Here is a 19,424-nt window from a genome sequence, read left to right on the forward strand (position 1 = left end):
TTATCGGTTTTTTTTTTGCGTTTTCTGGGTAATTGTTTAGAGAAGATGAACAGTAAAAAGCTATTTTCGAAATAACTTTTAACTACAGCAGGAAGTAGTTCTGGAATGAGAATGTTGAATTTCCGGAAGAACTTCTTCCGAAAGTTAGTATTCTCAATTCCGGAAGACACTTCCGGAACCACTTCTTCCGGAATTGAGCATAGTAACTTCCGAAAGAAGTTCTTCCGGAATGTCAGTTTATTAACAAATTTTTTTAATTCTGTTTTAAAATTTATATATATATATATATGAATATTATCATTTATAATATCTGTATTTTTAATTGTGGATATAATTGGTTTAATTAGGTATAATGATTTTGGTATAATATTAAATGATTTAGGTAACATAATTGTATTTTGTTGTAGTAGAAAAATGTTTTATTAGTTGTTTATTATAGTGTTAAGTTTAGTTTAAGTAAATAATGTAGTTATAAATTTAGAATATATTTGTATTAGTTGTTAATATGTTTGTTAGTTAATATGTAGTCAATTTGTGGATGTGGTTATATGATAATTTGAATATACTTCTGTATGATGCATATGTCCTGTTAATATGTTTGTTAGTTAATATGTAGTAAATTTTTAGATGTGGTTATATGATAATTTGAATGTACTTGTGTATGATGCATATGTCCTTAAGATGGACGAAGATCAATGGACGTATGACTATGCGATGTCACAAGAAGTTCATATGGATTATGATTATGATAATGAAGAAGAATGTGGGATGAATGAACCACATGTCGATTGTTCAAATGCTTTTAATACGTCTCAGGTAATCATAGATAATTTGAGTCATTTGGTTGAATTGATGTTTTGTATAAAAATTAATATGTTGGGGTTGCGTTGTAGGTATTCGGTACTCGAGATGATGTTTTGCAATGGGCTCGAATAGTTGCCCATGAAAATGGATATGTTGTAGTGATTATGAGGTCTGACACAGATACCGGTAGCAGAGGAAGAAGTTCATTTGTCTTAATTGGGTGTGAAAGGAGTGGTACGTACAAGTGTAGGAATAAAGAATTCGTTAGAAAAGACACTGGGAGTAGGAAATGTGGTTGTCCCTTCAGGCTTCGTGGGAAACCAGTGCATGGAGGGGAAGGTTGGATGGTGAAGTTGATCTGTGGGATTCACAATCATGAATTGACCAAGTCCTTAGTTGGACATCCATACGCTGGGCGATTGATTAAGGATGAAAAGAAAATTATTGCTGATATGACAAAGTCGATGGTGAAACCAAAAGACATGTTGCTAACGTTGAAGGAACACAATGTCAACAGTTGCACCACGATAAAGCAAATTTACAATGCAAGAAGTGCATATCGTTCTTCAATAAGAGGAGCTGATACCGAAATGCAACATCTGATAAAGCTTCTCGAACGTGATCAATACATTCATTGACATAGATTGAAGGATGAAGTTGTGGTGCGTGATCTATTTTGGTGTCACCCAGATGCAGTAAAGTTATGCAATGCATGTCATCTAGTGTTTTTTATAGACAGTACCTACAAAACAAATAGGTGCAGACTCCCACTACTTGACTTTGTTGAAGTGACACCAACAGCTATGACATTCTCTGCTGGGTTTGCATATCTGGAGGCTGAGCGTGTTAATAATATTGTATGGGCTTTGGAACGATTTCGAGGCCTATTTTTAAGAAACGATCGCCTCCCTGTTGTTATTGTCACTGATAGAGACCTAGCACTGATGAATGCAGTGAAAACTGTGTTCCTGGAGTGTACAAATTTGTTGTGCAGGTTTCATATCGATAAGAATGTGAAGGCGAAGTGCAAATCTTTAATCGGTGAAAAAAATGTCTGGGACTATGCAATGGATAACTGGGGTACTTTGGTTGATTGTCCGTCCGAACACCAGTTCGCTGAGTCACTTCAGAAGTTTCAAATTGCTTGTTCACCTTGGCTGATGTTCATTGACTATGTTAACGACACATGGATTATCCCCCACAAGGAAAAATTTATTACAACATGGACGAATAAGGTCATGCACCTAGGCAACACAACAACAAACAGGTATTAAGAACTGATTTTATTTGTTAGTAAGAATTATTAATAAATGGTATTTAATTGTTGTATATTTTTCATGTTTGTTGTGTATTTTAAATGTAGGGTTGAATCAGCTCATTGGGCTTTCAAAAGAGTACTACAAAATAGCGTTGGAGACCTATGTAGTGTTTGGGATGCCATGAACAACATCATCACGCTGCAACACGTTGAAATATAAGCATCCTTTGAAACCAATACGCATGTGGTTGGGCATGTATTTAAAAAAACCTTATACAAGAGGCTTCTTGGGATGGTTTCAAGGGATGCTTTAAATCAGATTGCTTCTGAGGTTGACCGTCTACGTTATCTCGGCAACAATCCCTCTTCTTGTGGTTGTGTGATGAGAAGCACGCACGGTCTTCCTTGTGCATGTGAGCTTTCTAGGTATACTGCTGGCAGCATCCCAGTGGAGCCAGTCCATATTTTCTGGAGGAGACTTTGCTTTTCAGACCAAGGGTTATGTGAGACGGAAGTCAACATCAAGGAAGAGATAGAGACCATATCTAAAAGGTTTGATGAACTTGATGTGTCTGGCAAAGTAACTCTGAAGAGTAAACTTCGAGAAATTGCATACCCTGATCATAACTCTATATGCCCTTCTCCGTCAAAGTTCAACACTAAAGGTGCACCGAAGAAACCGATGAAAAGAAGTCAAAGATCCACAAAGCGTGATCCGTCTTACTGGGAGTATGTTGATGCTTTTCATTCTGTTCAAAGCAGCAACTCTCCAGTCAAACATAGTGCATCATGTTCTGAACTGCCTCAGCCAACAAGGATCATCTCGATGTTGGATCAATTTGCGCCATTCATTCAAGGTTTCATTCGTGACGTTGTGGATGCGAAAGCGGACGGTAACTGTGGATATCGGTTCATTGCCGCTTTATTAGGTATGGGGGAAGATTCATGACCGTTAGTGCATAATGAATTGATTAAAGAACTTGGCAAGTAGTCACATGAGTACATGAACCTCTTCGGTGGCATTAAGAGATTTGAACAATTAAAGTTGTCCCTACTTGTTGATGGGTTCTCGAAGGTATGTTTTTAGGTTAATTTTTTTAATAACAAACTTTAAATTACTTACATGTGTATGTTTGGTTGATTCAGGTTAGTGTGGACAAGTGGATGGATATAACGGAGATGGGATATGTGATTGCATCATGGTATAACGTAATCCTTGTATCGTTGTCCCGACAACAAAGCATGACATTTTTTCCTCTTAGAAGTCAACCACCACCTGATTCTTCTGGGCACCACATGATATGTGTCGGTCACGTGTTTGGAAATCATTTTGTTCAGGTACATTGAATATAGTTAGTATAACAATTATGCAATGACTTCGCTGGTTCATTTGACACGGTCACCGCATGATATAATCTTTGTTCATGTACAACAGGTTTATTTGAAAGACCATTGTCTCTTACCGCCTCCAGCGTTGTTATGGTCAAGCAATTGTTATTCTCAGGCAAAGCAGTGGACAACTCCATATATTAGTAGAATGCAGCAATACACAAGCTTGATGTCATTCAAAAGACACTATGTCGACCTAAATGAAGACTAAACATGCATTTTTTATGTAATTGTATTCATTATGCGATATAATTTGTTGTAAGCCATTATTAACCAATTAATATTATTAAGTACTCATTTCGTTAAGCAAAAAAATTGTTGGTCCAACAAAAATCATTTATGCGTGTAGCATACATCATTGTCATAATTGACAACACATAATGACATGCATGCATATTAAAGTTTGAGCACGACAACACATTGACTGACTTGACTACACATTCTGAAGGAAACATAAACACGAAACATGTTCATGCGTGTCTATTTTTTTGTAAACAAAGTGAAGCAATCGCTCGATCACAACCATCTATATATATAGCAGACACGGCTAATAAATCACACATTATCTTGCTTTCATATAGTCTCCCAATTGATACACAAAGTATGACATTTTTAGGAGAAACTAGCAGTCAAACGATTGTCAACTCAAGGTTGGCTTTCATTTTTCCAAATGGATCAATTATTCACAATGATATTGGGGTTTACTTCCAAACTTCAACTCCGGTGCCCATTCGAGTACCAAATAGCTGTGATTTTGCAAGCCTAAAAACCAGAATACACAATACCCTTCAGCTATCTGACAAACAATTTTTGGATGAAATTCACTACCGGAAGCCATTCACCGATACATGTAACCAAATTTGCTTTCAGTGTATGAAATTGATAAATGATGACGATGTCAACACAATGTTAATGTGTAATGATCAACGTTTGTTGGATGCGCGTTCACAGGAAAAAATCCTAAGAAATTTCAAATTCCTTCAACATGTACCATCGATGAACTGAAGAATTTAATAAAGCAAGTTGCACCTAAAGGGATTCCCCCTCTAGGAATTCACGAATCACAAACGGTAAGACGATTGTTTTTCCGCCAACCAGGTCGTTTTGAGTATTCAGATACGCTTATAAAATATGAAATAAATGAGCTGAGGACCAAAGAAGAACTGCTGAAGGTGTTAGTACAATCTAACTACTGCAAAAAATATGGATCAATAGAAATTTTAGCTGTCTTTACTAAATATGTTGTGAAAATCGACGACGAGGTGACTGCGACATCGCTAAACAACTGAATGCAATGTTTATTTTTTTGCTTTTTCGTTGATGTAACCTTTATCTGTTTACAGCGTGTTTAAATCCCATAATAAAGTTCAATATCTTGTTTCAATGGTCCAAAGATAATTTATTTTAATTGTTTGACCTTCAAACCTTACGCATACTTAGAAGGGTCGAATTCCTATTTTTTTTTATTTTCTGGCTCTTTTTTAGGTATTATTTGATGGAACCAAGGAACGGGAATAATTTATTTGGGTTCTCTGATGTCCAAACATGAGAAATAGCGTCCATCCATTGTCTTACGGCACTCGCACACCCACGGAAAAAAACCCAAAACATGGGTACTTGAGCATGAAAAAGGGTCGGATTCCAATTTTTTTGGATTTTCTGGCTCTTTTTTTAGGTGTTATTTGATGGAACCGGGGAACAGGAATAATTTTTTTGGCTTCTTTGACGTCCAAACATGAGAAATAGTGTCCCTCCATTGTCTTACGGCACTCACACACCCACGGAAAAAAAAACCCCAAACATGGGTACTTGAACATGAAAAAGGGTCGGATTCCTATTTTTTTGGATTTTCTGGCTCTTTTTTTAGGTGTTATTTGATGGAACCGGGGAACGCGAATAATTTTTTTGGTTTCTTTGACGTCCAAACATGAGAAATAGAGCCCCTCCATTGTCTTACGGCACTCGCACACCCACGGAAAAAACCCCAAACATGGGTACTTGAACATAAAAAAAGGGTCTCATTCCTATTTTTTTGGATTTTCTGGCTTTTTTTTTAGGTGCAATTTGATGGAACCAGGGAAAGGCAATAATTTTTTTGTGTTCTTTGACGTCCAAACATGAGAAATAGCGCCCCTCCAATGTCTTACGCCACTCGCACACCCACAAAAAAAAAACCCCAAACATTGGTACTTGAAAATAAAAAAAGGGTCTCATTCCTATTTTTTTGGATTTTCTGGCTCTTTTTTTAGGTGTAATTTGATGGAACCAGGGAAAGGCAATAATTTTTTTGTGTTCTTTGACGTCCAAATATGAGAAATAGTGCCCCTCCAATGTCTTACGCCACTCGCACACCCACCAAAAAAAACCCCAAACATGGATACTTAAACATCAAAAAAAGGATCTGATTCCTATTTTTTTGGATTTCCAGCCTCTTTTATAAAAATATTTATTTTTAATATAATTCTTACGAACAAAACTCATGATTTTAGCTTCACTTTTTTAAAAAAAAAATTAAAACACTCCAAAACTTCGCTTAAGGACCACGATCGGAATCAGAATCGATACGTCAGTTAATATCATAAAATAATAAACTGTGCAAAACAAGTCAACTATATTAAACTAAAAAGTGTAACAAATACAAAAATTCATGTCAACTACAAAACAAAAAATAAATACAATAATCAATGCTCTGTGCGCCGTCTCTGTCGAGCCCTGACACTTCCATTAGCACTGGCTCCCCCTCTGGCGATCGTCAGGCAATCCTGCATAATATCTTATAACTCTGTGTCTGCAGTGACCATCCTAAGGTTGAGCACACGCTCCAACCTTTGTGCAATCACCTCATAGCCATCGTAATCATCCTGTGACAGTCATTAAAAACATTTATTATAAAATTTAAAATAAATAACAATTCATCAAACATTAAACGCGCAAAAAATCTTACCACAGGATGTGGAGGGGTTCAAATGCCACTGGAACCTGGGGGCTAGGCGGCTGTATGTACTCCTCAGGGTCTGCTGCTGGTGCATCTCTAGGCTGGTCACCTGCCTGGGTCGGTATCATGAATGGGTGAGATATCCGGAAAAACCACTCCATGTAATCCGCAGATACCTGCCCAGGCACTAGACAAAGCTCACCCACAGCTAGTATGTGGTCCGCAAAGTGCATCCACCTGTCATCTATATCATCATGTGACAACCGAGCACTAACAGGCGGCGGAGGGATGCTCTGAATATAACCAAACTGCCGTACCACCCTCTCCGGTCGAGCTGTGACCACCATAGGACCCCATCTCAACTGACCCTGGAATGATGAAATCAGCTCAAAGGCCCTAACCCCCCAATGCTCAGTGTAAGGCAACCAGGACACATCTATGACGGTCAAAGCATCACAACATGCCCTGTACGGTGCTCCTGTGATTCCCTTCATATGCGCCTTCGACGTCAGCCACCGGGAAGCACGTGGGGACGTCTCCTGGTATGCATCATCTGTGACGCACTGATGAACACTAGGAAAGTGCTCATAGATCCAGCACTACAATAAAATGAGGTTAACATAACATAAAAATATGTTTAAATCATAATCGAACGTAACATATTTAAAAACACAAAATTTACCTGTAGTAGAGTCAGGTACCCCGCAATCTGTCGTGTGGTGGTCCTAGAAGCCTCATCTAACTGGTCATACATATGAACCAGCGCGGCAACTCCCCAAGCATAACCACCACTCTGACCCAGGTCGCGAAAAGCGTCTAGGTGCACCACATGAACATATGTTGCACTCTTATTAGCAAAAAGAGTGCAACCGACCAGGTGCAGCAGATAAGCACGAGCTGCTACAATTCACCACCGAGCCTAACATCTCATCTCATAAATGTCTCGAACCCATCCCAGCCATACGTCTGCTCCACGTGATCGTGTTGTCTCAGCTCTAGCCTCCTCAGCAGACACCTCTAGCAACTCGGTCAACAAAAAGATCGCCTCCTCTGTAGAAAGAGCATGAAAATTGTGCAACGCGCCAGTGATAGGCAAATGGAGGAGTGACGACACATCATCCAATGTGATCGTCAACTCTCCTACCGGAAGGTGGAAGGTGCGGGTCTCACTGTGCCACCTCTCCACAAATGTGGATACAAGTCCAGGATTGCCAGTATCAACTGAACAATCGATCAGTGGACTTAATCCTGTAGCACCTACCAGTCCTTCAATCTCAGGCACTGGCCTCCCAATCAATGTCACCTTCCTCCCATGTGACACCAACTTCAAATCAGGACGTTCCTGATTTGAAGTACAAATTATACAATTATAAAAAAAAAATTAATGACAAACAAATCAACAATGATAAATAATTAACAAATTAAAATACCTGTTCACTCCAAACAGCGTGTGCAACATGATCCGCAAATGATGTCAGCACTGACGGGTCACGTGGCCCACCTGGGAATCCCTCAGCATCATCAGCATCTGACCCCTCAGCACCATCAGCACCCTGTACGTCTGCAGTCATCTCAAGTGCCTCCTCAGCTAGATCAGGGACATCCTCAGTCATGTCAGCAACATCCTCAGCCATATCAGGTGCATCCGCAGTCATCTGATGAACCCGTTGCCTACGGGCTGATGTAGTAGGCCTACGCCTCTCGGGAACATCAACTGCATCATGGTCATCATGTCTATCTCTGCCTATAAGTCCACCTATAGCACGACCTAAACCTCGTGTTCTAGCTATGATCTGCAAATCATGTGGAACACGTATTTTTTTCGGTCAAAATATACGCAACCTTCTTTATAAAAATAAAACAAGTTTATTTATAAACAAATAAGACTAATTTAAATCAAATTATTTCAAAACATACACAACATAATTTTAAAAAAATAAACAACTTCATTTATAAAAAAAAAACACAACTAATGTAAAAATAATTAATTAGTAAACATCCACAAGTTATTTTTAAAAAAAAATAAACAACTTCATTTATAAAAAAAATACAACTAATGTAAAAAAAATTAATTAGTAAACATCCACAGCTTAATTTAAAAAAAATAAAAAAAACTTCATTTATAAAAAAAACACAACTAATGTAAAAAAAAATTAATTAGTAAACATCCACAACTTAATTAAAAAAAAATAAACAACTTCATTTATAAAAAAAACAAAACTAATATAAAAATAATTAATTACTAAAAATCCACAACTTAATTTAAAAAAAAAACTTCATTTATAAAAAAACACAACTAATGTAAAAATAATTAATTAGTAAACATCCACAACTTAATTTAAAAAAAATAAACAACTTCATTTATAAAAAAACAAAACTAATATAAAAATAATTAATTACTAAACATCCACAACTTAATTTAAAAAAAACTTCATTTATAAAAAAACACAACTAATGTAAAAATAATTAATTAGTAAACATCCACAACTTAATTTAAAAAAAATAAACAACTTCATTTATAAAAAAACAACTAATGTAAAAATAATTAATTAGTAAACATCTACAACTTAATTTTAAAAAAAATAAACAACTTCATTTATAAAAAAAAAACACAACTAATATAAAAATAATTAATTAGTAAACATCCACAACTTAATTTTAAAAAAAATAAACAACTTCATTTATATAAAAAAACACAATTAATGTAAAAATAAATAATTAGTAAACATCCACAACTTAATTTTAAAAAAAAAATAAACAACTTCATTTATAAAAAAAACACATTAATGTAAAAATAATTAATTAGTAAACTCTACAAATTAATTTATAAAAAAAATACTTCATTTATAATAAAATAAACAACTTTATTTATAATAAAATAAAAAACTTTATTTATAAACAAAAAAAACACAACTAATTTCAAAATATATAAACATACACAACTAAAATTATATATAAAAATAAAACAAAAATGGGAAAAAAAATTTCAAAACATACACAACTTAATTTATATCATTTATAAAAATAATTAGTATTTAAAAAAATTAGTATTTAAAAAAAATTTCCAAATCACACAACTTTATTTATAAAAATAAACAACTTCATTTATAAAAAAAACATAACTAATTTAAAATTAAATAATTAGTAAAATACTCAACTAAAATCATATAAAAAATAAACAAAACCAATTAACAAAAATAACCAACTTAATTTATACAAATAACCAACTTTATTTATAAATAAAATACACTAATTTAAAAAAAAAACAAAACAATATTTTATAAAAAAAAAACACTTCCGAAAGAAGTGGTTCTTCCGGAAAGTGCTTTCGGAAGCACTGAAAGGTCATCCGGAAAAACCCTTCTTCCGAAAACTTTCCAGAAGAACTACTTCTTCCAGAAAGTTTCCGAAAGAGGTGTTCCAGAAGATTTCCGGAAGACCAGTTCTTCCGGAAGACCTTTCAGTACTTCTGGAAGAACCCTTCTTCCGGAAATCTTCTGGAACACCTTCTTCCGGAAGGCGCCACCATAACCACCCTTTCCTCATTTTTTCCGGCGTCTTCTACCCTAAGGTTCCACTAACCTAAGGTTCCACTAACTTACCCTAAATGCTACAACTATAGTGCATAATAAAAGCAAAGGAAGGTTAGGGACACCTACCTCGAAGGCAAATGGCGTCCAAGCGAAAACAAGCAGCCGGACTCGTAGAGAAGAAGACGCAGGAGGCTCGCGGAAGAGGGAAGAGAAGCAGCAGCAAAGAAGAAGTCAGTGAATGGTTCCGAAAGAGGGAAAAAAAAGTGTTTTTAACTTTTTAAATGAAGGGCAAAATGACCCATTCAATAAATTGTTGGGTGCACCAGCAATATTGCTGGGTGCACCTAGCATATCCCGTACTATCTTGCAACTCCAGCTGGATTGTGAGTGGATAGTCCGCCTATCTTGGGTTAGTATATAATAGCTCATTGCTTAGCTAATTTTGGAGTTCATCAATCCCAACACTTAGTACTTGGGATGCTCCTTGCCCTCAACTAAGCTCTCTCCTTCTCAAGGACTGCTTGGGTTGAGTTGCCTTTTGCATTTTTTCCAAAGTATCAAAAAAAAGTCTACACGCATAACTTTTACTTGTTTTTCTTATCAAAGAAAAAAAAACATTTACTTGTTTTTATTAAATTGACACTCCACCAGATAGCTATAAAATTGTATGAATGTGTTGAAACATCTATTTTATCAACTAACAAATAGACCCACGTGCCTTCAAAATAATCATCATATTGATAGTAAAAAAAAATATCTTGCACAAAAAAATGGAGTTCGATAAGGACCCCGAAATTCACAATAAATTATTTGTTGTTTTATTTTCATTTAACAGAAAATTTATCTCTTGTTTGATACGTTCTAAGAAAAATATCCCATGCTTTATGGTATAGATTTCTATTACCAATACAAGCATTAATAACCTATTTGGATAGAGAATTTTAATTAAGGAAAGTAATTTATCAAAGAATTTAAATTTTGGTAATCTAGAATTCATTGTTTGGATTTTTTTTACGAAGAATTTATATTTTTAGAATTTTAAAACAGAATTTTAAACAACTAAAAATGTGAAATTTCAATTTCCTTCTAAAAGGTGAGAAATTGAAATTTTCTTCTTAATATAAGAATCTTTTAAAACCTCCGCGTATTTTCTTTATAACATTCATCATCTCTTTCACCTAAAAGTTCCCGAAATCCCGTTCTCGAACTCGTGACTCTTCCCTCGCGTCGATGATTCTCTTTTTCAAGAAACACCGTCCAAGCTCGTGGAGCATCGATCGGGTGTAGGCGTAAGGGGACATGTAGAACTATACCTACCAGTCAGGGGAGCAGCCATCGCAATCAATCACGCGACGGAGGTGTTCGCCCGCGCGGAGGGCCTGGGTCATGCCTTGGTCAAACACAATTTCAATTTTAATTTTTTTTGTTCAAACACAATTTTGAAAATAAAAGAATTTCAATTGAAGTATTTGAAATTCTTAGAATTTAAAATTTTTCAGAATTTTAAATTCTCTCATCTAAACACACTCTTAGGAACCAAACTCTATTGCCTTAGAAGACGAATGCCTCAACCACTTGTGCCATAATCATGGGATCTCTCAGTCTCACAATTTGTCTTTATTATTGGAGTCTAGAATATTCCACTTCAACAAGTGATGAGGCCAAAATAATATATATATATATATATATATATAATTCTTACCTTAAATCAAACCTACATTTTAATATGATAATAGAGACTATTCTAATGATTTGTTGTTGAGTCAACCCCTATTGGACTGATATTGGATCACCCGCAAATGTTTTTAATCTTGTAAATCTTAGACTCGAAATGTTCTATCCTTAAATTTATATATGTTAGATTCCTCGGAAATAATAGATCCTTTCATATTCCTCACTTCACTTGTGCTGATCAACATCTCCAAACTACATATCTCAGTATCACAAAATTTATTAGAGAACTAAACAATACAATTGCATTCACCAATTGACTGCAACACATAAATCAAATTTCTAGTTAAACTTGGTATATAATGAACATTAGTCAACTTCAATATATCACTAATCAGAATTGCTCCTCGCTTGTAACATTTGGCTTATTTCCCACTAGAAAGATTATATATATTTTCTATTCCTAATAAAAGGAATTGTAGATCGACTTGTCATTTGTAAATACGGAAGGGAGGAAAAAGAAAAGAAAATGAGCTTAGACACCAATAATATATCATAATTAAATAAAAGCAAGTGGATAGATGTCAACGACTACATGATCCAAATTCATTGTGGTTTGGTTTGAGGGTGTCAACCAGTTGACTAAGCCCTAATTCATCACTGACATCATCAACCACAACATAAATTTGTCGTTTCCAGTTTCCATGAATAGTGGCATTTGGCTGTCGTATGCTCAAAGATAATGGACAACTTTTTTCAGTATATAACAATTTTTTGGCTGCAAAATATTTAGAAATTAGGGTGTGAAACGATGGTTGTCACGGTCCATGTTAGAGCATGGTCTATCAACAAATATTTACGTACAAAGATAGATAACCCCCCAGCAAGAAATCATTGTACTCAAATAAACATATGTGCTTGTAGTTGTCACAAGCTAAAAAGCAAGTAAGGGTCAAGGGACAACGTAGTCCATGAAATATAGGGAAATATATGGGGAATATCTTCTAGTACCATTCGTTGCAGACCTACTGTGCACTTTGTAATTCACTCATGCCCTTAGATACTCAAAATTAAGATAAGAATCAGACCAAGAAAAACTAGCAAGTTGATTAAATAATGTGCTTCTATTATTATAAAAAAAATTTTGAGTTCATTTTTATGGATAAAAAAAATAAGAATATTGAGACAATTTATATTTTATTTTAATAAATCAAATTTGAAACACACATTTAAAACATGAATTATTTAATTTTCATCTACAGTTACAAATGTGTTAATTATGAAAATATGCTAAAAAAATGATACACCAAATCTGGTTCCTTATTTCAACATTTGTCTCCAAGCTTGATTCATTTTAGAAAACTTAATTACTTTAGATCCATTCATATGGTCATAAGTAGCACACAACTTGCATGCATAGAAAAGCAAACTGGGCTTTGGGAAAACGACTTTTTGGATGCGTGTGAAAGAGACCTGTGTATCAGATGCGATGATGCACGAAATTGAACAAATTAAGGTTTAGAAAGAAAGAAAACAAAGCAACTCATACTGACAAAGTGAACACCATCTTAGGGTTATATCTATAACTCGTGTACGTGACAATCAAGGCCCAGCCAACCATATTTCGATTTGTCATTATCAGCATTATGTTTGTGTCGAGAGAAAGAGGAAAAAAAACATTTAAAACATCATTCATTGTTTGATTTTATTAAGTACTTAATTAGTACAAATATGAATGTGTTTTACTGTTAATTTATCATATTATATGTGGGAAGTATGCATCAATCAATTTTATTGATAATTAATTTTTATTAAAAAATTTGATTTACCACTTCTCAATTTTATTTTATTTTCATTCACATTATTCGTATTCAACATTTTATTCTAACAATCCAAACCGAATTTCACTTAGACAAACATAAGGTTGGTAAAAATATGACAATTTGTATAAACTCATTGAATTTAATATAAATTATAAAAATTGAATAAAAAGGTTTTTTTAAGAGGGACTTCAACTTTGGATTTGATTTTAAAAACAATCTAATTTAAAATAAATTAAACTTATATATTTTTATTTCCTCTGTAATTTTATTTTTTAAATTTCAAATTATAAATTTAATTAAGATTAAATTAATTTTTAATTTTATTTTATCTCTCACGTTCTCTTTGTTATAAAATTTGGAGTTTTATACTAAACATATAGAGAATGTATGGAAGAAATAAAATATATACAAAAGGATATTCTTATTAAAGCCATAAAGAAATAAGTATTCTTTTTTTTTAATGTGTGTTCGTAGGCACGTGTTAAAAAATATTTTTTACTAAATAGTATTACTTACTTAAAAAATACTAAATACTTATAATATAATAAAAAAATTGACTCTTAGCAAGTGTCCATAGGCACACATTAAAGATACTAAATAAAATAGAACAAAGCAAATTAGTTAATTGATTATTTAGAACTACCCTTGTTATGTGTGTGGGTCCTCTTTTAGCAGTATATGAAATAAATAATATATTTCAACAATTAATTTACGTTATGAGATATTGGATACTTTAAATCATTTGTATTTAATATTTTATAAATTTCAGGTTGATTTTATATATATATATATATATATATATATATATATATATATATATATATATATATATATATAGCAAAGCAAAATAAGAAAATGAAAATCAAATGTTGATAGAATCCATTCACATATTTGAATTTAAAATTAAATCAAAAGAATGATTAAATTTAGTCAAGTGACCTTTCTAACCAAAAATCTATCGAATCCAATTCATGATAAATAAGAGAAGATTGGAGAAGAGAAAAAGGCATTATAGTTGTCTTCTTTCCGGTACTTTCACGTGGATCCTAAAGATATTTTTTTATTGATGGATTGGAACTTTGTGATTTTCTTTTTTGGGGGGCTTTCAAATGTGGACCTGTTTAGAGAGACAGAGAGATCTCTTAAAGAGATTTGGTTCTATGTATTGATTAGACAACTAACAATATACTAACATGAAGTCATTGAGTTGTTTGCCCAATGGGATTAATAACTTCTAAATTCCAAAACTCACTCATGGCTCTTTAAGGTGGGGTTAGGACTTTTGCTAATCAAAGTTGCCAAAAATGACTTGCGAATATGGTAACAATAATTAGTATTATATATGTGCAAAATCCAAAGTTGTATACCTAATCCAATAGTTTAACTTGGAGATATGATCCACTATAATAATGTAACTTGATACGAAATTCCACTATCAAGGGCATTAGAGGGACTCCACATCAACTTCCTCTTTTAATTGTCGGCCATTTGTCTCTTCTGCCACTATAGGCACATCACATAGGATTTTTCCCCTTATACTTTCTTTTACACCGCCTTCAATATTTTATTTGTGGACCATTTTAATTTATAGTTTCTGCAGCTAGCATTGGTTGCAAAGAGAGCAACGACGTTGGAAGGAAAGCAAATTAAAGAGAGTACTAGATTGTGTTCAAATTTATTTACTACTCCTTTATAATTAGTATTAGAATGCTAGTTCTCATAATAAGTAGCTAGTCAATAGTTCACAAGGATAAAAAAAAATAAACATGGCAGAAATAAAATATTTTAGAATCAATTTCGTGGAAAAACTTGAATGCATGAGTTCATCTTTTATACATATATATATATATATATATATATATATATATATATATATATATATATATATATATATATATATATATATATAAGTAACAATGATTTTGAGCAAGAGGGGAATATATGTATTTCACAACTTAATCACAGGTAATGTTTTTATCTAATTCTCCGTTTAAAATAAAATTATAAAGTTTAATTTTTATACATTATCAATGTAAGAAAAATTATTGTTATGATTTTTAAGATAATTATTATTAAATATCAATAAATCAATTATGTATAACAATTGAGAAAAAAGATTTTATATTAATAATGTAAAATTATTTTAAATTGTCATTCAATCATAAATAATTAAATATGATAAATATATGAACTTTTATAATAATTATATAATTGTGTAAAATTATTTTCAGTGTATCACTACTAGACTCAATAATTTATTATTAGATAACAATATAAAAAAATTATACTATCAATTGGATAAACTATTTACTCTATACGAATTGCTTGTATACTATAAATGAAAAGAACAGTCTCGGCCAAAAGAAAAAGGAGGAATAAGAAGCAGTATTGAAAATCAGAGATGAAAAGGGACAATCTTGCAACAACAGACACGGTGACTTTGTTGATGGACTTTCAAGTACTAACGAAAGTCTGTTTGGTGACTTTGGTATACATGGACAATACTTGGCTTTGTCCCCTATGTGAACGTGAATATGATATCGAGTATTATGATATGATATGATTAAGGTACTTTTAAGGCGCGCGTGATCGTATCACTCGATAATTTTTCTTCTTCTTTGTCCTTGTTGTGTGCACTTGTGCCCCAAGGCCAAGTCCAAATGGTACCTTATGGCTGGTTTCCAATACCTACAATACAAAGCAATGTTCCCACAATGTCTGTCTATACAGAAGGTTTAAGTATAAGGGTGTGATGAAATATCACATAATATAAGAATGGTTTAAGTATAAGGGTGTGATGAAATATCACATAATATAAGAATGAAAAGTTTAAATATCATAATTAATTGGTATAAATCTTTCTAACAAAGTCAAATACAATAACCCATAAATCTCATCAATTTTCCTCATGAAAACGGTTCTAGCTATAACTACTAAATTTACAAAATAATGTAATTAATCTTATTCATAATTTTATAAAATTTAATAAATTTCAATTAATAAAAAGAACTATGCTCAGAAAAGTATATTAATTTGTATTCTCATATATATATACTCTTTTAACAATATGTTTAGAAAAATCGTATTTAAAACAAAAATACAAAGAAGCAAGATGAATTAAGTAACATGATATAATAAAAGAACTAGAGAGAAAAATAGAATAAAAGAGATATGGAAATACTATATAGATGTAGAAACATCATTGTTTGTTGTAATGCTTATTCCACATTCATATATTGGATAATTAATAATCAAAATGAAGTATTTGCCTATTTTTAGACATTATTTGATTTTAAGTAATACATAGTTGATTTTCTTTAAATAAAGTTTCCAATGTTAAGTTTTGTAAAAAAATAAAAATTCATCATTGATAGAATTAATTATCACATTATTCTACAAGTATTTCTAACCCGAATAGGGTTACCTAGTGTGCATGATAGTGTAGACATAAAAAAAATAAAAGCAAAAAACAAGTGTCTCTCTCCAATATATCCTACTTTTATCCATTTAAGGCGTGAAGAATCAACAAATTAAAATTCCTTAACCTACCAAACAAGAAAGTACTCCGCAATGGAAGGACTAAGCATGAAGGAGCCATACTTTTGTGACAGACCAAGTTCAACACGCATCTTCTCTTCTTCTGATCCTCCAGAGGCTCCCCCAAGCCCAAGTACCCCACTTCAGCATTCGCATGAAAAGAAGAAACAGCTATGTGTTGAGGAAGAAGAGGAATTAGAAAAGGAGCCAAAGCAACATGTTAGTGTTACCCTTTTGGATCTGAATATTATCTCAGGTGAAGATGATAATTCATGCACTCCAGAAGGACCAGAACTCAACCTCATCACTTGTTTGGATGTGGGGTCATCATCCAATAATGCTAATTCTTCATCAGAAACAACAACACCTCTTGGTGGTTCTTCTGATCATACTGAGCCTAGAGTGTTCTCTTGCAACTACTGCCACAGAAAGTTCTACAGTTCACAAGCACTAGGTGGCCACCAAAATGCACACAAGAGGGAGAGATCAATTGCAAAGAGAGGGCACAGGTTTGGATCACAGATAATGGCCTTCGGCCTTCCCCTTTTGCACCATAACAACAACATCCGTTTTGCAAGCATGGCTTCTCTACCCCTTTATCATAGCAATAGAGGAACTCTTGGAATTCAGGCACACTCCATGATCCAGAAGCCTTCTTCTTCTCATCTTCATGTGAATGGCTTTGGAGGCTCTTATGCACATCATCATGGTTGGTCAAGACCAATCATTGATCAACAACCCGGAATAGCAAAGCTTGCTGCGCCAGATTTTCATCACAGAACAAAATCAGCATTATCATCATCACAAAGCAGCGTTGGTAGGTTTGAAATGGTTAATAGTAGTAATACCATGTTGAATTCTGCAGCCACTAATAACGAAATCGGTGGATGTGTGGCTATTGGTGGAACTCGTTTGAAGAGTACTACTAATCAAGAAGAAATGAAGCACCTTGATTTGTCCCTAAAGCTCTGAAGTCCGAACCAAATCCGCCGCGACATCATTTTTCGGCTGCAAAGTCAAGGTTTTTGGACTCACCATGTCACGACCACAATTGTGACTGCATCAGTTGTGTCTGTCTGCAATTTCCCACGTTGTCAAGGATCGTGATGAAACTGCAACAGCAACTCTGAACATTATATGGTCTTGGCTTATTTATATATATAGTCTTTGCATCGATGATATGAGTAATTGTAGATTAATTAGTATAGTTAAGATTTTGCCAAACTTATTTTTCCCACAGTGTGAAGTAACATTTGTGTAAATTTGATTATGGGAGGATCAAAAGTTCTTTAATTTTCTTGTAAATGACTTCTGCAGAATCATTCAACTCCAGTTAGGTCGGGTGCTTTATTGAGTTGAAATCTTAAAGTTTGTTGATGAGTCCTTTTCCCCTAGCTATTCTGTCCATAGATTAAGTAAATCTAATGAAGGGTTTTTCTTTTCAAGCTCTTGTCTACCAATCTCAAGACTGAACTAGAATATGTGTCACGGCAATTTCTATTTTAATATATAGTACAATTTGAAATTTAATCTGTAAATAATTGAAAAATAGAATGGATTAATACCCTTTTGAGTGTAAATATACTCCATGTTCCATGCATATGTGTACAAATCTGTTACATATATATTACTATATGTTGTTTTCACAAGGTTCTGATCCAAGAATTAGCATTTCTGATCATTAATTTCTAAAGCACAATCCATAGTTTTACAATTTCATAATGCAGAATTATTCTTTCATAATGCATTTCAAGTGGGTATTACAATATCTTCAAAAAATAATTAAAAAATATAAAAATTCTTTAAGATGGGTTTATTCCTCTTCACGGAGTCGGACAATATAAGATTCCGATCTAATGTACAGTATTTATTAGAAGGGCAACAATGCAATTAAGGACTAATGACAAAGTGAGGTACACATTAATAAATACTTAAATTCTCTCATTACAACAAAGACCTAACTGGTGGGTTTCCGTACTGGATAACATTATGAACATAAAATATCTGCATAAAATAAATCACACGGTTCGTTTGTCCATACATGGAGCAGTAGAATAAGACTTGCTATAATATATTGGTTTTAGCATACGAAGGCATTTTTGTCCTACATGGGGTTCATGTACTAGGTCTCTATCATCAATAGTGGCCTCAAATCTAGGAAAGATTCGTGTGTTTTATATTTTAAAGTATAAATAACATGTCTAGCTAGTGACCCCAACGTAGGAAGGACAAAGGCTTTGGATTTAAATAATAATTAGCAGACGAGGCTGTTAGTCATCAAAACCCTCCCCCTGCGGTCCCATTCGAACAGTTGTGTGCGAAGCAGTTAGTACAAACTTGTTTTCAGGTGCTCATTTCCAAGAGCATTTATTCTACATCCCCTAGGTTGTTTTTAGTGACAATTAATATTTGTTTAGAACAATATTGTTTAAATTAAATAATTAACATTATTATAAATAATGATTTTTAAAATA

At 33.4% G+C, this 19,424-nt stretch overlaps 1 protein-coding gene across 1 annotated transcript; it reads left to right on the forward strand.

The window, feature by feature from the left end:
- The first annotated feature begins 16,759 nt into the window (after positions 1–16,759).
- LOC100809569 (zinc finger protein 3) lies at positions 16,760–18,395 on the forward strand. Its single transcript, XM_003544549.5, has one exon. The coding sequence runs from the start codon at positions 16,984–16,986 to the stop codon at positions 17,920–17,922; it is 939 nt and encodes a 312-aa protein (XP_003544597.1). The 5' UTR covers positions 16,760–16,983; the 3' UTR covers positions 17,923–18,395.
- The last annotated feature ends 1,029 nt before the right edge of the window (positions 18,396–19,424 follow it).

This window comes from Glycine max, chromosome 14 (genome assembly GCF_000004515.6).
Source record: "Glycine max cultivar Williams 82 chromosome 14, Glycine_max_v4.0, whole genome shotgun sequence".
Taxonomy (NCBI): domain Eukaryota; kingdom Viridiplantae; phylum Streptophyta; class Magnoliopsida; order Fabales; family Fabaceae; genus Glycine; species Glycine max.

Excerpts from the sequence above, each read along its gene's own strand:
- LOC100809569 (XM_003544549.5), top strand. The coding sequence starts at position 16,984 with ATGGAAGGACTAAGCATGAAGGAGCCATACTTTTGTGACAGACCAAGT.